The sequence below is a fragment of the Passer montanus genome, unplaced genomic scaffold (assembly GCF_014805655.1).
Source record: "Passer montanus isolate IOZ18808 unplaced genomic scaffold, ASM1480565v1 scaffold286, whole genome shotgun sequence".
Taxonomy (NCBI): domain Eukaryota; kingdom Metazoa; phylum Chordata; class Aves; order Passeriformes; family Passeridae; genus Passer; species Passer montanus.
The window spans coordinates 97,788-118,482 of record NW_024367551.1 but is presented as its reverse complement, the minus strand read 5'-3'; the positions used below and the strand labels follow the sequence as shown (position 1 = coordinate 118,482).

At 64.6% G+C, this 20,695-nt stretch overlaps 1 protein-coding gene across 1 annotated transcript; it reads left to right on the top strand.

Moving 5' to 3' along the window:
- Positions 1–12: 12 nt before the first annotated feature.
- Positions 13–20,400, top strand: OPLAH (5-oxoprolinase, ATP-hydrolysing; the record flags this gene model as incomplete). Its single annotated transcript, XM_039713354.1, has 14 exons — positions 13–194; positions 2,249–2,386; positions 3,484–3,547; positions 6,033–6,134; positions 6,228–6,384; positions 7,510–7,564; positions 7,797–7,977; positions 8,552–8,653; positions 11,208–11,382; positions 13,193–13,377; positions 14,225–14,356; positions 15,123–15,257; positions 18,607–18,773; positions 20,060–20,400. Coding segments are annotated over 14 exons (2,079 nt in total), but the record flags the coding sequence as incomplete, so codon positions are not given.
- Positions 20,401–20,695: the final 295 nt, after the last annotated feature.

Below are 20,695 nucleotides of genomic sequence, written 5' to 3'. Positions count from 1 at the left end.
CGGTGACAGCCGTGTCCCCGCAGGCACAGCGGGCTGCTCTCGGCGCTGGGGCTGGCGCTGGCGGACGCGGTGCAGGAGGAGCAGGAGCCGTGCGCGCTCCCGTACGGCCCCGCCGCGTTCCCGCGGCTCGAGGCGCGCCTCCGCGAGCTGGAGCGGCGCTGCCGGGACGCGCTCGGCGCCCAGGGCTTCGCCCCGTGAGCTACGGGGGACAGCGGGGACAGGGGACAGGGGACAGCGGGGACAGCGGGGACAGGGGACAGCGGGGACAAGGGACAGGGGACAGGGGACAGCGGGGACAGGGGACAGCGGGGACAGGGGACAGCGGGACAGCGGGGACAGCGGGACAGCGGGGACAGGGGACAGCGGGACAGGGGGACAGGGGACAGCGGGGACAGGAAGCGCACATCCCCCTGTCCACCATGGCCATCCTGGAGGCCACCACGCGCCACGAGCCCGAGGGGACACCTGGAGAGGTGGGGACAGGGACAGGGGACATGGGGACACCTGGGGAGGTGGGGACAGCGGGACATGGGACACTGGGGACAGCGGGGATGGGGACATGGGACAGTGGGGACAGCGGGGATGGGGACTGGGGACACTGGGGATGGGGCAGGGGACACTGGAGATGGGACAGGGGACACTGGGGACAGCGGGGATGGGAGGATGGGGACAGTGGGGACAGGGGACACTGGGGACAGCAGGGACAGTGGGGATGGGGACAGGGGACAGGAGACAATGGGAATGGGGGACAGGGGACACTGGAGATGGGACAGGGGACGCTGGGGACAGCGGGGATGGGAGAGTGGGGACAGTGGGGACAGTGGGGACAGCAGGGACAGTGGGGATGGGGACAGGGAACACTGGAGATGGGACAGGGGGCAGCAGGGGTGGCAGGATGGGGACAGGGGACACCAGGGGTGGGGGGATGTGGGAGCAGGGCTGGGGTCCCGGGGCCACAGAGATGCAGTGGCGGTAGTGGCAGCGGTGACACTGGGGACAGGCTGACACAGGGACACTGAGGACAGGGTGACACGGTGACACTGGGGACATGGTGACACAGGGACAGTGACAGTGGGGACAGTGAGGACGAGCTCACACAGTGGTGGTGACACTGGGGACAGGATGATGAGGTGACACTGGGATAGGGTGATACTGGGCCAGGGTGACAGTGAGGACACGGTGGCACTGGAACAGCGTGACATGGACACACTGGGACCAGGGTGACAGTGTGACACGGTGACAGTGTGACATGGTGCCAGGGTGACAGTGTGACACAGTGTCTGTGCCCAGGGAGCAGATCCGCACGGAGCCGTTCCTGCACACGGGGACAGGGTGACACAGTGACACAGTGACACAGTGCCCCGGTGAAACGGTGACAGTGTGACAGGGTGACAGTGTGATACAGTGACACAGTTCCAGGGTGACACAGTGACACAGTGCCAGGGTGACATGGTGACAGTGTGACAGGGTGACAGTGTGACAGGGTGACACGGTGACAGTGTCACTGTCCCCAGGGAGCAGATCCACACGGAGCCGTTCCTGCACACAGGGACAGGGTGACAGCGTGACAGTGTGACACAGTGACAGTGTGACAGGGTGACAGAGTGACAGGGTGACAGGGTGACAGTGACACTGTCCCCAGGGAGCAGATCCGCACGGAGCCGTTCCTGCACACAGGGACAGGGAGACACAGTGACAGTGTGACACAGTGACAGGGTGACAGGGTGACAGTGACACTGTCCCCAGGGAGCAGATCCGCACGGAGCCGTTCCTGCACACAGGGACAGGGAGACACAGTGACAGTGTGACACAGTGACAGGGTGACAGGGTGACAGTGACACTGTCCCCAGGGAGCAGATCCGCACGGAGCCGTTCCTGCACACAGGGACAGGGTGACACAGTGCCCTGGTGACAGTGTGACAGTGTGACAGGGTGACACGGTGACAGTGTCGGTGTCCCCAGTGAGCAGATCCGCACGCAGCCGTTCCTGCACACGGGGACAGGGTGACAGCGTCGCTGTCCCCAGGGAGCAGATCCGCACGGAGCCATTCCTGCACACGGGGACAGGGTGACAGTGTGACAGTGTGACACAGTGACAGGGTGACAGCGTCGCTGTCCCCAGGGAGCAGATCCGCACGGAGCCGTTCCTGCACACAGGGACAGGGTGACACAGGGTGACACAGGGTGACACGGTGCCCCGGTGCCCCGGTGACAGGGTGACAGTGTGACAGGGTGTCGCTGTCCCCAGGGAGCAGATCCGCACGGAGCCGTTCCTGCACCTGCGCTACGAGGGCACCGACTGCGCCCTGATGGTGTCGGCACAGGGACACCCGGCCCGGCCCGGCACCTGCGCGGCTGGGGACTTCCTGGCCGCCTTCACCGACAGGTCAGTGCCACCGCCACCCTGTCCCTGTGCCACCAGCCCTGTCCTGGGGCCACCTGACCCATCCCAGTGTCATCTGACCCATCCCAGTGCCACCAGTCCTGTCCTAGTGCCACCAGCGGGCTGCGTGGAACCCCCAGCCCAGCACCTGCGCGGCCGGGGACTTCCTGGCTGCCTTCACCGACAGGTCGGTGCCACTGCCACCCTGTCCTGGGGCCACCAGCCCTGTCCTGGGGCCACCAGCCCTGTCCACCAGCCCTGTCCCAGTGCCACTCGCCCTGTCCCAGTGCCACCTGCCTGTCCCAGTGCCACCAACCCCATCCCAGTGCCACCAGCCCTGTCCCAGTGCCACCAACCCCATCCCAGTGCCACCAGCCCTGTCCCAGTGCCACCAACCCCATCCCAGTGCCACCAGCCCTGTCCCAGTGCCACCAACCCCATCCCAGTGCCACCAGCCCTGTCCCAGTGCCACCAACCCCATCCCAGTGCCACCCAGCCCAGCTCCTGCACGGCCGGGGACTTCCTGGCCGCCTTCACTGACCGGTCAGTGCCACCGCCACCCATCCCAGTGCCACCAACCCTGTCCCAGTGCCACCAGTCCTGTCCTAGTGCCACCCGCCCCATCCCAGTGCCACCAGCCCCATCCCAGTGCCACCAGCCCTGTCCCAGTGCCACTCGCCCTGTCCCAGTGCCACCTGCCTGTCCCAGTGCCACCAACCCCATCCCAGTGCCACCTGCCTGTCCCAGTGCTGTCACAATCCCCTCATCCCAGCACCCCAATGCCCTCTCTCCGTGTGTCCCTGTCCCCGGGGGTCGCTGTCCCCTGCATTGTCCCCCTGTCCCCTGTACCTGTCCCTGTGTCCCTGTCATTGTCACTGTCACCCCCAGGTACCAGCAGGAGTTTGGTTTGACCATCCCGGGCTGGGCAGTGCTGGTGTGTCCCCGTGTGTCCCTGTGTGTCCCCGTGTGTCCCTGTGTGTCCCGGTGTGTCCCATGTCCCCGTGTGTCCCCGGTGTGTCCCTGTGTATGTCCCTGTGTGTCCCTGTGGCTGTCCCCATGTCCCTGTCCCTGTCCCCAGGTGTCCCTGTCCCTGTCCCCAGGTACCAGCAGGAGTTTGGTTTCACCATCCCGGGCCGGGCGGTGCTGGTGTGTCCCATGTCCCCGGTGTGTCCCTGTGTGTCCCTGTGTGTCCCCCATCCCAGTGCCACCAGCCCTGTCCCAGTGCCACCAACCCCATCCCAGTGCCACCCAGCCCAGCTCCTGCACGGCTGGGGACTTCCTGGCCGCCTTCACTGACCGGTCAGTGCCACCGCCACCCATCCCAGTGCCACCAACCCTGTCCCAGTGCCACCAGTCCTGTCCTAGTGCCACCCGCCCCATCCCAGTGCCACCAGCCCCATCCCAGTGCCACCAGCCCTGTCCCAGTGCCACTCGCCCTGTCCCAGTGCCACCTGCCTGTCCCAGTGCCACTCGCCCTGTCCCAGTGCCACCTGCCTGTCCCAGTGCCACCAACCCCATCCCAGTGCCACCTGCCTGTCCCAGTGCTGTCACAATCCCCTCATCCCAGCACCCCAATGCCCTCTCTCCGTGTGTCCCTGTCCCCGGGGGTCGCTGTCCCCTGCATTGTCCCCCTGTCCCCTGTACCTGTCCCTGTGTCCCTGTCCTGGTGACACTGTTGCTGTCCGTGTCCCTGTTGCTGTCCCTGTCTGTGACCTGCTGTCACTGTCCCTGTCCCTGTCCCCGTGTCCCATGTCACTGTGGCTGTCCCTGTGTCCCGGGCTCGCTGTCCCTGTGTCCCAGTGTCACTGTCCGTGTCCCTGTCCCCTTGTCCCTGTCCCGGTGACACTGCTGCTGTCCATATCCCCTGTCCCTGTTGGTGTCCCTGTCTGTCTCCCGGTGTCACTGTCCCTGTCCCTGTCCCCGTGTCCCATGTCACTGTGGCTGTCCCTGTGTCCCAGTGTCACTGTCGCTGCCTCTCCCTGTGTGTCCCATGTCCCTGTGGCTGTCCCCATGTCCCTGTCCCCCCCCCAGGTACCAGCAGGAGTTTGGTCGTGGCCCCAGGTGGCCCAGGGGTGACCCGGGAGTGACCAGGGGATGGCCCCAGGTGGCCCGGGGTGACCCCGGAGTGACCGGGGGTGACCCAGGGGTGGCCTGGGGTGATCCAAGGTGGCCTGGGGTGACCCCGGAGTGACCCAAAAGTGACCAGAGGATGACCCGTGGTGACCCAGGGCTGACCCCGGTGTCCCCAGGTGACCCCCAGTGACCCAAGGTGCCCCAGGTGACTCAGGGGTGACCCCAGGTGACCCCGGTGACCCCCAATGACCCCAGGTGACCCCAGGTGTCCCCCCAGGTGACCCAGTGCTATTTCGAGGGGGGGTACCGGGACACCCCCGTGTTCCTGCTGGGGGACCCCAGTGACCCCAGGTGACTCAGGGATGACCCCAGTGACCCCAGGTGACCCCAGGTGACCCAGGGGTGACCCCAGGTGTCCCCCCAGGTGACGCAGTGCTATTTCGAGGGGGGGTACCGGGACACCCCCGTGTTCCTGCTGGGGGACTGGATGGGGACAGGGACACGGGGACAGGGACACGGGGACAGGGACACAGGGACAAGGAAAGGGGGGACACAGGGGACAGGGGGACAGGGACAGGGACACAGTGACAGCGGGGACAGCAGGGACAGGGGACAGAGACACAGGGACAAGGAAAGGGGGGACACAGGGGACAGGGACAGGGACACAGTGACAGCGGGGACAGCAGGGACAGGGGACAGGGACACGGACACAGAGGGACAGGGACACAGGGACAGGGATAGGGACAGTGATGGGGACAGGGACACAGTGACAGCGGGGACAGGGACAGGGGAAAGGGACAGGGACAGGGATGGGGACAGAGATGGGACAGGGACACACAGGGACAGGGGGACAGCAGGGACGGGGGGACCCTGGGGGGATTTCGGGGTACCTCTGGTTGACCTGTGGGACCCCGGGAGGGATTTGGGGTACCTGGGGGGATTTGGGGACCCCGGGAGGGATTTTGGGGTTCCCGAGGTGTCTCGGCCCCCCGTGTGAGCTGTGCCCTGTGGCTTGTGGGACCCCGGGAGGGTTTTTGGGGTACCCGGGGATTCCGGGCCCCCCCGTGTGAGCTGTGGAACCCCGGGGGGATTTGGGGTACTCCCGGGAGGGATTTTGGGGTTCCCGGGAGGGTTTTTGGGGTACCCGGGAGGGATTTTGGGGTACCCGGGGGGTTTTTGGGGTACCCGGGGGATTTTGGGGTACCGGGGGTGTCTCGGCCCCCCCTCTGAGCCGTGCCCGTGTCCCAGCACGGTGCTGCTGGAGCCGGGCTGCGTGGAACCCCGGGGGGATTTTGGGGTACCTGGATGGGTTTTTGGGGTACCGGGGTGGGTTTTGGGGTCCCCCCTGAGCCGTGCCCCGTGTCCCAGCACGGTGCTGCTGGAGCCGGGCTGCGTGGAGCCCGGATTTGGGAGTTCCCAGGGGGGATTTGGGGTCCCAGGAGGATTTGGGGGGTCCTGGGGAACTGGGGGGGGATTTGGGGTTCCCAGGGAGGATTTTGGAGGAGATTTGGGGGGTTCTGAGGGGATTTTGGGTCCCAGGGTGGATTTGGGGTTCACCCCCCCTCTGCCCCCCCAGATCCGTAACCTGGGCCCGGAGCTGCGGGAGGGAGACGTGATCCTGAGCAACCACCCCCGGGCGGGGGGCAGCCACCTGCCCGACCTGACCGTCATCACACCCGTGAGTGACACACCTGGGGACACACCTGGGCACACCTGGGTCCCAGGTGTTCTGTCCCAGGTGTCCCTAACCCGTCAGTGTCACCTGTCGCAGGTGTTCTGGCCAGGTGAGCCCCGGCCCGTGTTCTTCGTGGCCAGCCGCGGGCACCACGCCGACGTGGGCGGCTGCAGCCCCGGCTCGATGCCGCCGCACTCGCAGAGCCTGGCCCAGGAGGGCGCCGCCTTCGTGTCCTTCAAACTGGTCACCAACGGCGAGGGGTGACCCAGGGGTGGCCTGGGGTGACCCCAGAGTGACCAGGGGATGGCCCCAGGTGGCCCGGGGTGACCCCGGAGTGACCGGGGGTGACCCAGGGGTGGCCTGGGGTGATCCAAGGTGGCCTGGGGTGACCCCGGAGTGACCCAAAAGTGACCAGAGGATGACCCGTGGTGACCCAGGGCTGACCCTGGTGTCCCCAGGTGACCCCCAGTGACCCAAGGTGCCCCAGGTGACTCAGGGGTGACCCCAGGTGACCCCGGTGACCCCCAATGACCCCAGGTGACCCCAGGTGTCCCCCCAGGTGACGCAGTGCTATTTCGAGGGGGGGTACCGGGACACCCCCGTGTTCCTGCTGGGGGACCCCAGTGACCCCAGGTGACTCAGGGATGACCCCAGTGACCCCAGGTGACCCCAGGTGACCCAGGGGTGACCCCAGGTGTCCCCCCAGGTGACGCAGTGCTATTTCGAGGGGGGGTACCGGGACACCCCCGTGTTCCTGCTGGGGGACCCCAGGTGACCCCAGTGCCCCCAGGTGACTCAGGGGTGACCCCCAATGACCCCAGTGACCCCAGGTGTCCCCCCAGGTGACGCTCACAGACAGTGACAGCGGGGACAGGGACACGGGAAAGGGACAGGGGTGGGGATGGGGACACGGGGACAGGGATGGGACAGGGACAGTGGGGATGCAGGGACACAGGGACAGGGACAGGGACACAGGGACGGGGACAGGGAGAGGGAGAGGGATGGGGACAGGAACACAGGGGACAGGGACACGGGGACAGGGATGGGGACACAGACACGGGAACAGGGACATGGATGGGGACAGGGACAGTGGGGACACAGGGACACAGAGAAGGGACAGGGACACACAGGGACACAGGGACAAGAATGGGACAGGGGACAGGGGACATGCATGAGGACAGGGGTGGGGACAGTGGGGACGTGCCCCTGAGGGTGCCGTGGCCCCGCAGAGCAGATGGGGCGCACGCTGCAGCGCACGGCCAGGACAGGGGGTCCCGGTGATCCCAGGGGTCCCGGGGTTGTTCCCGGGGGTCTCTGGGGTGGTTCCCGGGGATGTCCCGGTTTCGGGGTGCCCTGAGGGTGCGGTTTTGCCCCGCAGAGCAGATGGGGCGCACGCTGCAGCGCACGGCCAGGACGGGGATTGGGGTGGTCCCGTGGGTCCCGGGGCTCTCTGGGGCTGTTCCTGGGGGTCTCTCTGGGTCCCCCCGGGGTGTCCCGGTTTTGGGGTGCCCTGAGGGTGCGGTTTTGGGGCGCGGTTTTGCCCCGCAGAGCAGATGGGGCGCACGCTGCAGCGCACGGCCAGGACAGGGATTGGGGTGGTCCTGGGGGTCTCTGGGGGGTCTCTCTGGGTCCCCCCGAGGGTGTCCCGGTTTCGGGGTGCCCCTGAGGGTGCCGTGGCCCCGCAGAGCAGATGGGGCGCACGCTGCAGCGCACGGCCATCTCCACCAACATCAAGGAGCGCCTGGACTTCTCGTGCGCCCTGTTCGGGCCCGACGGGGGGCTCGTGTCCAACGCCCCCCACATCCCCGTGCACCTGGGCGCCATGCAGGAGGCCGTGCAGTTCCAGGTGAGGGAATTTGGGGGAGATTTGGGGGGCTTTGGGGGGTTTGGCTCGTGTCCAACGCCCCCCACATCCCCGTGCACCTGGGCGCCATGCAGGAGGCCGTGCAGTTCCAGGTGAGCAGATTTGAGGGGTCCTGGGGGGATTTGGGGGGTCCCGGGGGATCCCAGAGGGTCCCAGGGCCATGCAGGAGCCGTGCAGTTCCAGGTACAGGATCTTGGGGGGTTTCAGGGGGGTTTGGGGGGTCCCAGAGGGTGCCAGGGCCATGCGGGAACTGAGCAGTTCCAGGTGAGCAGACTTGGGGGGGATTTGGGGGGGATTTGGGGTGCTCTGGGGGGGCTTGGAGGCAGGGGGGATTTGGGGTCCCAGGAGGATTTGGGGGGTCCTGGGGAACTGGGGGGGGATTTGGGGTTCCCAGGGAGGATTTTGGAGGAGATTTGGGGGGTTCTGAGGGGATTTGGGGTCCCGGGGGGATATGGGGGTTCCCGGGGTATTTGGGGTCCTGGGGGGATTTGGGATCCTGGGGGGAATTTTGGGTCCCAGGGTGGATTTGGGGTTCACCCCCCCTCTGCCCCCCCAGATCCGTAACCTGGGCCCGGAGCTGCGGGAGGGAGACGTGATCCTGAGCAACCACCCCCGGGCGGGGGGCAGCCACCTGCCCGACCTGACCGTCATCACACCCGTGAGTCACACCTGGGCACACCTGGGCACACCTGGGACACACCTGGGGACACTGGGGACACACCTGGGCACACCTGGGACATGGGGATACACCTGGGCACACCTGGGACAGGGGGGCAGCCACCTGCCCGACCTGACCGTCATCACACCCGTGAGTCACACCTGGGACAGGTGGGGACACACCTGGGGACATGGGGACACACCTGGGACACACCTGAGACACACCTGGGACACACCTGGGCACACCTGGGACAGGGGGCAGCCACCTGCCCGAACTGACCGTCATCACACCTGTGAGTGACACACCTGGGCACACCTGGGACACACCTGGGCACTCCTGAGACACACCTGGGCACTCCTGAGACACACCTGGGACACACCTGGGACATGCCCGGGACAGGGGGGCAGCCACCTGCCCGACCTGACCGTCATCACACCTGTGAGTCACACCTGGGACAGGTGGGGACACACCTGGGGACATGGGGACACACCTGGGGACATGGGGACACACCTGGGACACACCTGGGCACACCTGAGACACACCTGGGGACACACCTGGGGACACCTGGGGACAAGGGGACACACCTGGGACACGGGGACACACCTGGGACACACCTGGGACACACCTGGGGACACCTGGGCACACCCAGGTGACACCTGTCACACCTGGGGGTGCAGGACCCCCTCCCCAATCCCTGTGCCCCCCCTGCAGATTCAGGACCCCCATCCTGGGCTTCAGGAGGCCCCCGAGGTCACCTGTCCCCCCCAGGTGTCCTGGCCAGGTGTCCCCACAGGTGTTCTGTCCCAGGGACTTCAGCCCCCTCGTGTCACCTGTCCCCAGGTGCTCTGTCCTGGTGTCTAACCCCAAATGTCACCTGTCCCTGTCTCTAACCCAGTGTCACCTGTCTGACCCAGTGTCACCTGTCTAACCCCAGTGTCACCTGTCCCAGGTGTTCTGTCCCAGGTGTCCCTAACCCCTCCATGTCACCTGTCCCAAGTGTCTGAGCCAGTGTCACCTGTCCCCAGGTGCTCTGTCCTGGTGTCTAACCCCAAATGTCACCTGTCCCTGTCTCTAACCCAGTGTCACCTGTGTGACCAGTGTCACCTGTCCCAGGTGTGTCTAACCCAATGTCACCTGTGTAACCCAATGTCACCTGTCCCAGGTGTGTCTAACCCAGTGTCACCTGTGTGACCAGTGTCACCTGTCCCAGGTGTTCTGTCCCAGGTGTCTAACCCCAGTGTCACCTGTGTAACCCAATGTCACCTGTCCAGGTGTGTCTAACCCAGTGTCAGCTGTGTAACCCTTCCATGTCACTTGTCCCAGGTGTCTAACCACAGTGTCACCTGTCCCAGATGTCTAAACTCTCTCCCCAATGTCACCTGTCCTCAGGTGTCCTGTCCCAGTCTCTAACCCCTCAGTGTCACCTGTCCCAGGTGTTCTGGCCAGGTGAGCCCCGGCCCGTGTTCTTCGTGGCCAGCCGTGGGCACCACAGGACACACCTGGGACACACCTGGGGACACTGGGGACACTGAGGACACCTGTGAGTGACACCCGGGACACACCCGGGACAGGGGGGCAGCCACCTGCCCGACCTGACCGTCATCACACCCGTGAGTGACACACCTGGGACAGGTGGGGACACACCTGGGCACACCTGGGGACATGGGGACACCTGTGAGTGACACACCTGGGGACACCTGGGGACATGGGGACACACCTGGGGACACCTGGGCACACCTGGGCACACCTGGGCACACTTGGCACACCTGTCCCCCCACTCAGGTGTCCTGTCCTGGGTGTCCCCAGGGTTTTCAGCCCCCCCAGTGTCACCTGTCCCCAAGTGTTCCTAACCCCTCAGTGTCACCTGTGTGACCAGTGTCACCTGTCCCAGGTGTCCCTAACCAGTGTCACCTGTCTAACCCCATGTCACCTGTCCCAGGTGTCCCTAACCCAATGTCACCTGTCGCAGGTGTTCTGGCCAGGTGAGGCTCGCCCCGTGTTCTTTGTTCTGGCCAGGTGAGCCCCGGCCCGTGTTCTTCGTGGCCAGCCGCGGGCACCACGCCTGAGCCAGGTGTCCCTAACCCCTCAGTGTCACCTGTCCCAGGTGTCCCTAACCCAGTGTCACCTGTGTGACCAGTGTCACCTGTCTGACCAGTGTCACCTGTCCCAGGTGTCCCTAACCCAATGTCACCTGTCGCAGGTGTTCTGGCCAGGTGAGCCCCGGCCCGTGTTCTTCGTGGCCAGCCGCGGGCACCACGCCTGAGCCAGTGTCACCTGTGTGACCAGTGTCACCTGTCCCAGGTGTCCCTAACCCAGTGTCACCTGTGTGACCAGTGTCACCTGTCCCAGGTGTCCCTAACCCCTCAGTGTCACCTTTCGCAGGTGTTCTGGCCAGGTGAGCCCCGGCCCGTGTTCTTCATGGCCAGCCGCGGGCACCATGCCTGAGCCAGTGTCACCTGTGTGACCAACGTCACCTGTCCCAGGTGTCCCTAACCCAGTGTCCCCTGTCCCAGGTGTTCTGGCCAGGTGTGTGACCCCATGTCACCTGTCGCAGGTGTTCTGGCCAGGTGAGCCCCGGCCCGTGTTCTTCGTGGCCAGCCGCGGGCACCACGCCGACGTGGGCGGCTGCAGCCCCGGCTCGATGCCGCCGCACTCGCAGAGCCTGGCCCAGGAGGGCGCCGCCTTCGTGTCCTTCAAACTGGTCACCAACGGCGAGTTCCAGGAGCAAGGTGGGACACGGGGACATTGGGGACATTGGGGATATTGGGGACATTGGGGACATCGAGGACATCAGGGACATTGGGGACATCCAGGGGACTGGGGACACTGGGGACACCGGGGACATTGGGGACATCCTGTACTTCAAACTGGTCACCAACGGCAAGTTCCAGGAGCAAGGTGGGACACTGGGACATTGGGGACATCCGGGGGACACTGGGGACATCAGGGACATCCGGACCATTGGGGACAGTGGGGACATCCAGGGGACCTGTCATTGTCCCCAGCTGTCACCGAGGCCCTGCTGGCCCCCGGGGCCATCCCTGTCCCTGTCACTGCCCCTGGCACTGTCCCTAGGGGTGTCATTCTCCCTGTCCCTGTCACTGTCATTGTCCCCAGCTGTCACCGAGGCCCTGCTGGCCCCCGGGGCTGTCCCCAGGGGGTGTCATTGTCACTGTCCCTGTCCCCAGCGGGGCCGTCCCTGGCACTGTCCCCAGGGGGTGTCACCGTCCCTGTCCCCTCTGTCCCCAGCTGTCACCGAGGGCCTGCTGGCCCCCGGGGCCGTCCCTGGCACTGTCCCCAGGGGGTGTCACCGTCCCTGGCCCCTCTGTCCCCAGCTGTCACCGAGGGCCTGCTGGCCCCCGGGGCCGTCCCTGGCACTGTCCCCAGGGGGTGTCACCGTCCCTGGCCCCTCTGTCCCCAGCTGTCACCGAGGGCCTGCTGGCCCCCGGGGCCGTCCCTGGCACTGTCCCCAGGGGGTGTCACCGTCCCTGGCCCCTCTGTCCCCAGCTGTCACCGAGGGCCTGCTGGCCCCCGGGGCCGTCCCTGGCACTGTCCCCAGGGGGTGTCACCGTCCCTGGCCCCTCTGTCCCCAGCTGTCACCGAGGGCCTGCTGGCCCCCGGGGCCGTCCCTGGCACTGTCCCCAGGGGGTGTCACCGTCCCTGGCCCCTCTGTCCCCAGCTGTCACCGAGGGCCTGCTGGCCCCCGGGGCCGTCCCTGGCACTGTCCCCAGGGGGTGTCACCGTCCCTGGCCCCTCTGTCCCCAGCTGTCACCGAGGGCCTGCTGGCCCCCGGGGCCGTCCCTGGCACTGTCCCCAGGGGGTGTCACCGTCCCTGGCCCCTCTGTCCCCAGCTGTCACCGAGGGCCTGCTGGCCCCCGGGGCCGTCCCTGGCACTGTCCCCAGGGGGTGTCACCGTCCCTGGCCCCTCTGTCCCCAGCTGTCACCGAGGGCCTGCTGGCCCCCGGGGCCGTCCCTGGCACTGTCCCCAGGGGGTGTCACCGTCCCTGGCCCCTCTGTCCCCAGCTGTCACCGAGGGCCTGCTGGCCCCCGGGGCCGTCCCTGGCACTGTCCCCAGGGGGTGTCACCGTCCCTGGCCCCTCTGTCCCCAGCTGTCACCGAGGGCCTGCTGGCCCCCGGGGCCGTCCCTGGCACTGTCCCCAGGGGGTGTCACCGTCCCTGGCCCCTCTGTCCCCAGCTGTCACCGAGGGCCTGCTGGCCCCCGGGGCCGTCCCTGGCACTGTCCCCAGGGGGTGTCACCGTCCCTGGCCCCTCTGTCCCCAGCTGTCACCGAGGGCCTGCTGGCCCCCGGGGCCGTCCCTGGCACTGTCCCCAGGGGGTGTCACCGTCCCTGGCCCCTCTGTCCCCAGCTGTCACCGAGGGCCTGCTGGCCCCCGGGGCCGTCCCTGGCACTGTCCCCAGGGGGTGTCACCGTCCCTGGCCCCTCTGTCCCCAGCTGTCACCGAGGGCCTGCTGGCCCCCGGGGCCGTCCCTGGCACTGTCCCCAGGGGGTGTCACCGTCCCTGGCCCCTCTGTCCCCAGCTGTCCCCGAGGCCCTGCTGGCCCCCGGGGCCGTCCCCGGCTGCTCGGGCTCGCGGAACCTGCGGGACAACCTGGCCGACCTGCGGGCACAGGTGGCAGCCAACCAGAAAGGGATCGGGCTGGTGCGGGAGCTGATCGGGGAGCACGGGCTGGCCACCGTGCAGGCCTACATGGGGCACGTCCAGGTGAGACCCCAAACACACCCTAAATACCCTAAATATACCCCAAAACCCCAAAAACATCAAATACCGCAAAAACCCCAAAAACCCCAAACACACCCCAAAAACCCTAAATACACCCCAAAACCCCAAAAACCCCAAATACCGCCAAAACCCCAAACACAGCCCAACCCCTGTGCCCGGGGCTGATCGGGGAGCACGGGCTGGCCACTGTGCAGGCCTACATTGGGCACATCCAGGTGAGACCCCAAACACACCCCAAAAACCCTAAATACACCCCAAAACCCCAAAAACCCCAAATACACCCCAAACACACCCCAGCCCCTGTGCCTGAGCTGATCGGGGAGCACGGGCTGGCCACCGTGCAGGCCTACATGGGGCACGTCCAGGTGAGACCCCAAACACACCCTAAATACCCTAAATACACCCCAAAACCCCAAAAACCCCAAATACACCCCAAACACACCCCAACCCCTGTGCCTGAGCTGATCGGGGAGCACGGGCTGGCCACCGTGCAGGCCTACATGGGGCACGTCCAGGTGAGACCCCAAAAACCCCAAACAAACTCCAAATACACCCCAAAACCCCAAAAACCCCAAACAGACCCCAAAAACATCAAATACCCCAAACATGCCCCAAAATCCCCAAATCCCCCAAAACATCCAAGCCACCAAACACACCAAATGCACCCCAAAAACCCCAAATATGCCCCAAATGCTGCAAATACACCCCAAAACTGCCCCAGGAACCCCAAAATCCCCCAAAATCACTGTGTGACCCCTGTGTGACCTCTGTGTGACTCTGTGTGACCCCTGACCCCTGTGTGACCCCTGTGACCCCTGTGTGACCCCAGGCCAACGCCGAGGTGGCGGTGCGGGACACGCTGCGGGCGGTGGCCGCGCGCTGGGGGACGGCGCTGGCGGCCGAGGACACGATGGACGACGGGACCCCGATCCGGCTGCGGGTGGCACTGCGGCCACGGGAGGTGGGGACCGGGGACAGGGGACAGGAGGGGACAGAGAGGGGAGAGAGCGGTGACAGAGAGGGGAGAGAGAGGGGACAGAGAGGGGAGAGAGAGGGGACAGGGAGGGGACAGAGCGGGGACAGTCTGGGGACGGGGCAGGGACAGCTTGGGGACAATGCGGGGACACCTCGGGGACAGCGTGGGGACACTGTAGGGACACGGGGACAGTGTGGGGACATGGGGACAGCATGGGGACACCACGGGGACAGTACGGGGACAGCGTGGCAACATAAGGACAGCACAGGGACACAGCAGGGACACCGCGGAGACATGGAACACCATGGGGACACCGTGGGGACACCGTGGGGACATGGGGACAGCACAGAGACACTTTGGGGACACTGTGGGGACATGGGGACAGCATGGAGACACCACAGGGACACCTTGGGGACAGCACAGGGACACCTCGGGGACACCCCTGGGGTTTGGGGGACACGGGGATGTCCCCAGGGTTTGGGGACCCCGATCCGGCGGGACCCCCACGGGGTCGGGGGAAATGGGGAGCCTCGGGTTTGGGGTCACCCCGGGTTTGGGGTCAGGATGGGTTTTGGGGTGCCCCCGGTCTCTTTGGGGTCCCCTCCAGGTTTTGGGGTCCCCCTCCGGTCTCTGGGTGAGTTTTGGGGTCCCCCCCAGGTTTTGGGGTCACCCCTCCAGTCTCCGGGTGGGTTTTGGGGTCCCCGATGTCTCCGGGCTGGTTTTGGGGTACAGCGTCCCCCCTCCCCCCCAGGGCAGCGCCGTGTTCGATTTCGGGGGGACGGGACCCCAAGTTCTGGGGAACTGCAACGCCCCCCGCGCCATCACCCTGTCGGCCCTGATCTACTGCCTGCGCTGCCTGGTGGGGCACGACATCCCCCTCAACCAGGTGAGACCCCAAAAACACCCTAAATACACCCCTGTCAGCCCTGATCTACTGCCTGCGCTGCCTGGTGGGGCACGACATCCCCCTCAACCAGGTGAGACCCCAAATACACCCCAAAAACCCCCAAATACACTCCAAAAACCCCAAATACACCCCAAAACCCCCAAAAACAGCCTGAGCACCCCAAAAACCCTAAATACCCTAAATACACCCCAAACGCACCTCGACATCCCCCTGAGCCAGGTGAGACCCCAAAACCGCCCTAAAACCCACCCTGAGCACCCCAAAAACCCCAAAACATCCCAAACACACCCCGAAAACCCCAAACACCCCCTGAACCAGGTGAGACCCCAAAACTGCCCTGAAACCCACCCTGAGCACCCCGAAAACCCCAAAACATCCCAAACACACCCCGAAAACCCCAAACACCCCCTGAACCAGGTGAGACCCCAAAACTGCCCTGAAACCCACCCTGAGCACCCCGAAAACCCCAAAACATCCCAAACACACCCCAAAACCCCCAAACACACCTGAGCCAGGTGAGACCCCAAACATACAAAAAACCCCCAAACACACCCCAAAATATCCCAAACACACCTGAGCCAGGTGAGACCCCAAAACTGCCCTGAAACACGCCCCAAAAACCCCAAACACACCCAAAACCCCAAAGACACCCCAAAATATCCCAAATACACCTGAGCCAGGTGAAATCCCAAAACTGCCCTGAAACACGCCCCAAAAACCCCAAAGACCCCAAAACCCCAAACACGCCCCAAAAACCCCAAACACACCCAAAACCCCAAAGACACCCCAAAATATCCCGAATACACCTGAGCCAGGTGAGACCCCAAACACCCCAAACAGGTGAGGCCCCAAATCCCTCTGACACCCCCGCCCTGGGCACCTCGGGGGGTGTCAGGTGTGTCCAGCTGTGCCCAGGTGTGCCCAGGTGTATCCAGGTGTGTCCCAGGTGTGTCCCAGGTGTATCTCAGGTGTGCCCAGGTGTATCCAGGTGTGTTCCCCCCTCCAGGGCTGCCTGGCCCCGGTTCAGGTCTATCACAGGTATATCTCAGGTGTGCCCAGGTGTGCCCAGGTGTATTTTACCCCCCAGGGCTGCCTGGCCCCGGTCCAGGTCTATCACAGGTATATCTCAGGTGTGCCCAGGTGTGTCCCAGGTATATCTCAGCTGTGCCCAGGTGTATCCAGGTGTGTCCCAGCTGTGCCCAGGTGTATCCAGGTGTGTCCCAGCTGTGCCCAGGTGTATCCAGGTGTGTCCCAGCTGTGCTCAGGTGTATCTCAGGTATCCCAGGTGTATCACAGGTATATCTCAGCTGTGCCCAGGTGTGCCCAGGTGTATTTTACCCCCCAGGGCTGCCTGGCCCCCGTCCAGGTGTATCTCAGGTATCTCAGGTGTGTCCCAGGTGTATCCAGGTGTGCCCAGGTGTGCCCAGGTGTATTTTACCCCCCAGGGCTGCCTGGCCCCGGTCCAGGTCTATCACAGGTATATCTCAGGTGTGCCCAGGTGTGCCCAGGTGTATCTCAGGTATCTCAGGTATATCCCAGGTGTATCTCAGGTGTATCCAGGTGTGCCCAGGTGTGCCCAGGTGTATTTTACCCCCCAGGGCTGCCTGGCCCCGGTCCAGGTCTATCACAGGTATATCTCAGGTGTGCCCAGGTGTGTCCCAGGTATATCTCAGCTGTGCCCAGGTGTATCCAGGTGTGTCCCAGCTGTGCCCAGGTGTATCCAGGTGTGTCCCAGCTGTGCCCAGGTGTATCCAGGTGTGTCCCAGCTGTGCTCAGGTGTATCTCAGGTATCCCAGGTGTATCACAGGTATATCTCAGCTGTGCCCAGGTGTGCCCAGGTGTATTTTACCCCCCAGGGCTGCCTGGCCCCCGTCCAGGTGTATCTCAGGTATCTCAGGTGTGTCCCAGGTGTATCCAGGTGTGCCCAGGTGTGCCCAGGTGTATTTTACCCCCCAGGGCTGCCTGGCCCCGGTCCAGGTCTATCACAGGTATATCTCAGGTGTGCCCAGGTGTGCCCAGGTGTATCTCAGGTATCTCAGGTATATCCCAGGTGTATCTCAGGTGTATCCAGGTGTGCCCAGGTGTGCCCAGGTGTATTTTACCCCCCAGGGCTGCCTGGCCCCGGTCCAGGTCTATCACAGGTATATCTCAGGTGTGCCCAGGTGTGTCCCAGGTATATCTCAGCTGTGCCCAGGTGTATCCAGGTGTGTCCCAGCTGTGCCCAGGTGTATCCAGGTGTGTCCCAGCTGTGCCCAGGTGTATCCAGGTGTGTCCCAGCTGTGCTCAGGTGTATCTCAGGTATCCCAGGTGTATCACAGGTATATCTCAGCTGTGCCCAGGTGTGCCCAGGTGTATTTTACCCCCCAGGGCTGCCTGGCCCCGGTCCAGGTGTATCCAGGTGTATCTCAGGTATCTCAGGTGTGTCCCAGGTGTATCCAGGTGTGCCCAGGTGTGCCCAGGTGTATTTTACCCCCCAGGGCTGCCTGGCCCCGGTCCAGGTCTATCACAGGTATATCTCAGGTGTGCCCAGGTGTGCCCAGGTGTATCTCAGGTATCTCAGGTATATCCCAGGTGTATCTCAGGTGTATCCAGGTGTGCCCAGGTGTGCCCAGGTGTATTTTACCCCCCAGGGCTGCCTGGCCCCGGTCCAGGTCTATCACAGGTATATCTCAGGTGTGCCCAGGTGTGCCCAGGTGTATCTCAGGTATCTCAGGTATATCCCAGGTGTATCTCAGGTGTATCCAGGTGTGCCCAGGTGTGCCCAGGTGTATTTTACCCCCCAGGGCTGCCTGGCCCCGGTCCAGGTCTATCACAGGTATATCTCAGGTGTGCCCAGGTGTGTCCCAGGTATATCTCAGCTGTGCCAGGTGTGTCCCAGGTATATCTCAGCTGTGCCCAGGTGTATCCAGGTGTGTCCCAGCTGTGCCCAGGTGTATCCAGGTGTGTCCCAGCTGTGCTCAGGTGTATCTCAGGTATCCCAGGTGTATCACAGGTATATCTCAGCTGTGCCCAGGTGTGCCCAGGTGTATTTTACCCCCCAGGGCTGCCTGGCCCCGGTCCAGGTGTATCCAGGTGTATCTCAGGTATCTCAGGTGTATCCCAGGTGTATCCAGGTGTGCCCAGGTGTATCTCAGGTATCTCAGGTGTGTCCCAGGTGTGCCCAGGTGTGTCCCAGGTGTGCCCAGGTGTGTTCCCCCCCCAGGGCTGCCTGGCCCCCGTCCAGGTGTATCACAGGTATATCCCAGGTGTATCACAGGTATATCTCAGGTGTGTCCCCAGGTGTACCCAGGTGTGTCCCAGGTGCGCCCAGGTGTGTTTTACCCCCCAGGGCTGCCTGGCCCCCGTCCAGGTGCGGATCCCCCCCGGCTCCATCCTGGACCCCTCCCCCGACGCCGCCGTGGTGGGCGGGAACGTGCTGACGTCACAGCGCGTGGTGGACGTGGTGCTGCGCGCGTTCGGCGCATGCGCCGCCTCCCAGGTGAGCGGCACGGACAGGTGAGGGGAGGGGACACGGACAGGTGAGGGGAGACAGGTGAGGGACAGGTGAGGGGACAGCGACAGGTGAGGGACAGGTGGGGACAGGGGTGGGGAGACAGGTGAGATGGCAGGTGAGGGACAGGGACAGGTGACAGGTGAGCAGGGACAGGTGAGGGGAGGGGACAGGTGACAGGTGAGATGACAGGAGGGGACAGGTGGGGACAGCGACAGGTGAGGGAATGGGGGAACAGGTGACAGGCAGGGACAGGTGGGAACAGGTGGGGGGAGACAGGTGAGCAGGGACAGGAACGGGGACACGTGACAGGTGGGGACAGGGGTGGGACAGGTGAGCAGGGACAGGGACAGGTGGGGACAGGGACAGGTGAGGGGACACGGACACAGGTGAGGGGAGGGGACAGCGACAGGTGAGCGACACGGACAGGGACAGGTGAGGGGGTGGAGGAGACAGGTGGGGACAGGTGAGGGGAGACAGGTGCGGACAGGGGACAGGTGAGATGACGAGTGAGGGACGGGGACAGGTGAGGAGAGACAGGTGAGATGACAGGTGGGGAAAGGAACAGGGGACAGGTGACAGGTGGGGACAGGTGAGCAGGGACAGGAACACGGACAGGGACAGGTGAGCAGGGACACGGACAGGTGGGGACAGGTGAGGGACAGGTGGGGACAGGGACAGGTGACATGACAGGTGAGCAGGGACAGGGGGGGACAGGGACAGGTGAGGGGACACAGACAGGTGAGGGACAGGGACAGGTGGGACAGGTGAGGGACAGGTACGTGTCACAGGTGGGGACAGGTGGGACAGGTGGGACAGGTACGTGTCACAGGTGAGGGACAGGGACAGGTGGGACAGGTGGGACAGGTACGTGTCACAGGTGGGGTTTGGGGCTCCTGGGCTTTGGGCTGTCCGCATTTGGGGATCCCAAAGTTTTGGGGTTCCCGTTTGGGGTCCTGCCCCACCCCAGGGCTGCGCGGACAGCGCGTCTGGGGTTGGGGTCGGGTTTGGGATTTGGGGTCACTTTTGGGGTGTTTGGGGTTGGTTTGTGCTGTTTGGGGCCCGTTCCCCCCCTCCCCAGTACCCGGTGCTGCTGTGGGGGGGTCGGGGCAGGTTTGGGGGTATTTTTGGGGTCCCTGACCCCCCGTTTCCCTCCCCAGGTACCCGGTGCTGCTGTGGGGGGTTTGGGGGTCTCTCAGGGGTATTTTGGGGTCTCTCAGGGGTATTTTGGGGTCCCTGACCCCCCGTTTCCCCCCCCCAGGTACCCGGTGCTGCTGTGAGGGTTTGGGAGGTTTGGGGGGGGTCTCTCAGGGGTATTTTTGGGGTTCTCAGGGATATTTTTGGGGTCCCTGACCCCCGTTTCCCCCCCCAGGTACCCGGTGCTGCTGCGGCGCTTCGAGCTGCGGGCGGGCTCGGGGGGCGCGGGGCGGCACCGGGGGGGGGACGGGGTGGTCCGGGAGCTGCAGTTCCGGGCCCGCAGCGAGCTCTCGGTGCTGAGCGAGCGCCGCGCCACGCGGCCCTACGGCATGGCGGGTGAGGGACCCCCCAAAATATCCCCAAAATATCCCCAAAATATCCCCCAAAATACCCCATAACCCCTGAGCCACGCGGCCCTACGGAATGGCTGGTGAGAGACCCCAAAAATCCGCTAAAACACCCCAAAAATACCCCCTAAAACTATGAGCCACGCGGCCCTACAGCATGGCTGGTGAGGGACACCAAAAAAACCCCAAAATATCCCCAAAAATATCCCCAGAAATACCCATAACCCCTGAGCCACGCGGCCCTACGGCATGGCCGGTGAAGGACCCAAAAAACCCCTCAAAATCCCCAAAAATATCATGAGACACTTCCTTGAATTTAAAATTTAAAGCCATAACTGTTGTCACACTTACAGCAAGAGAGATTGATCCCTGTGAGGAACAGT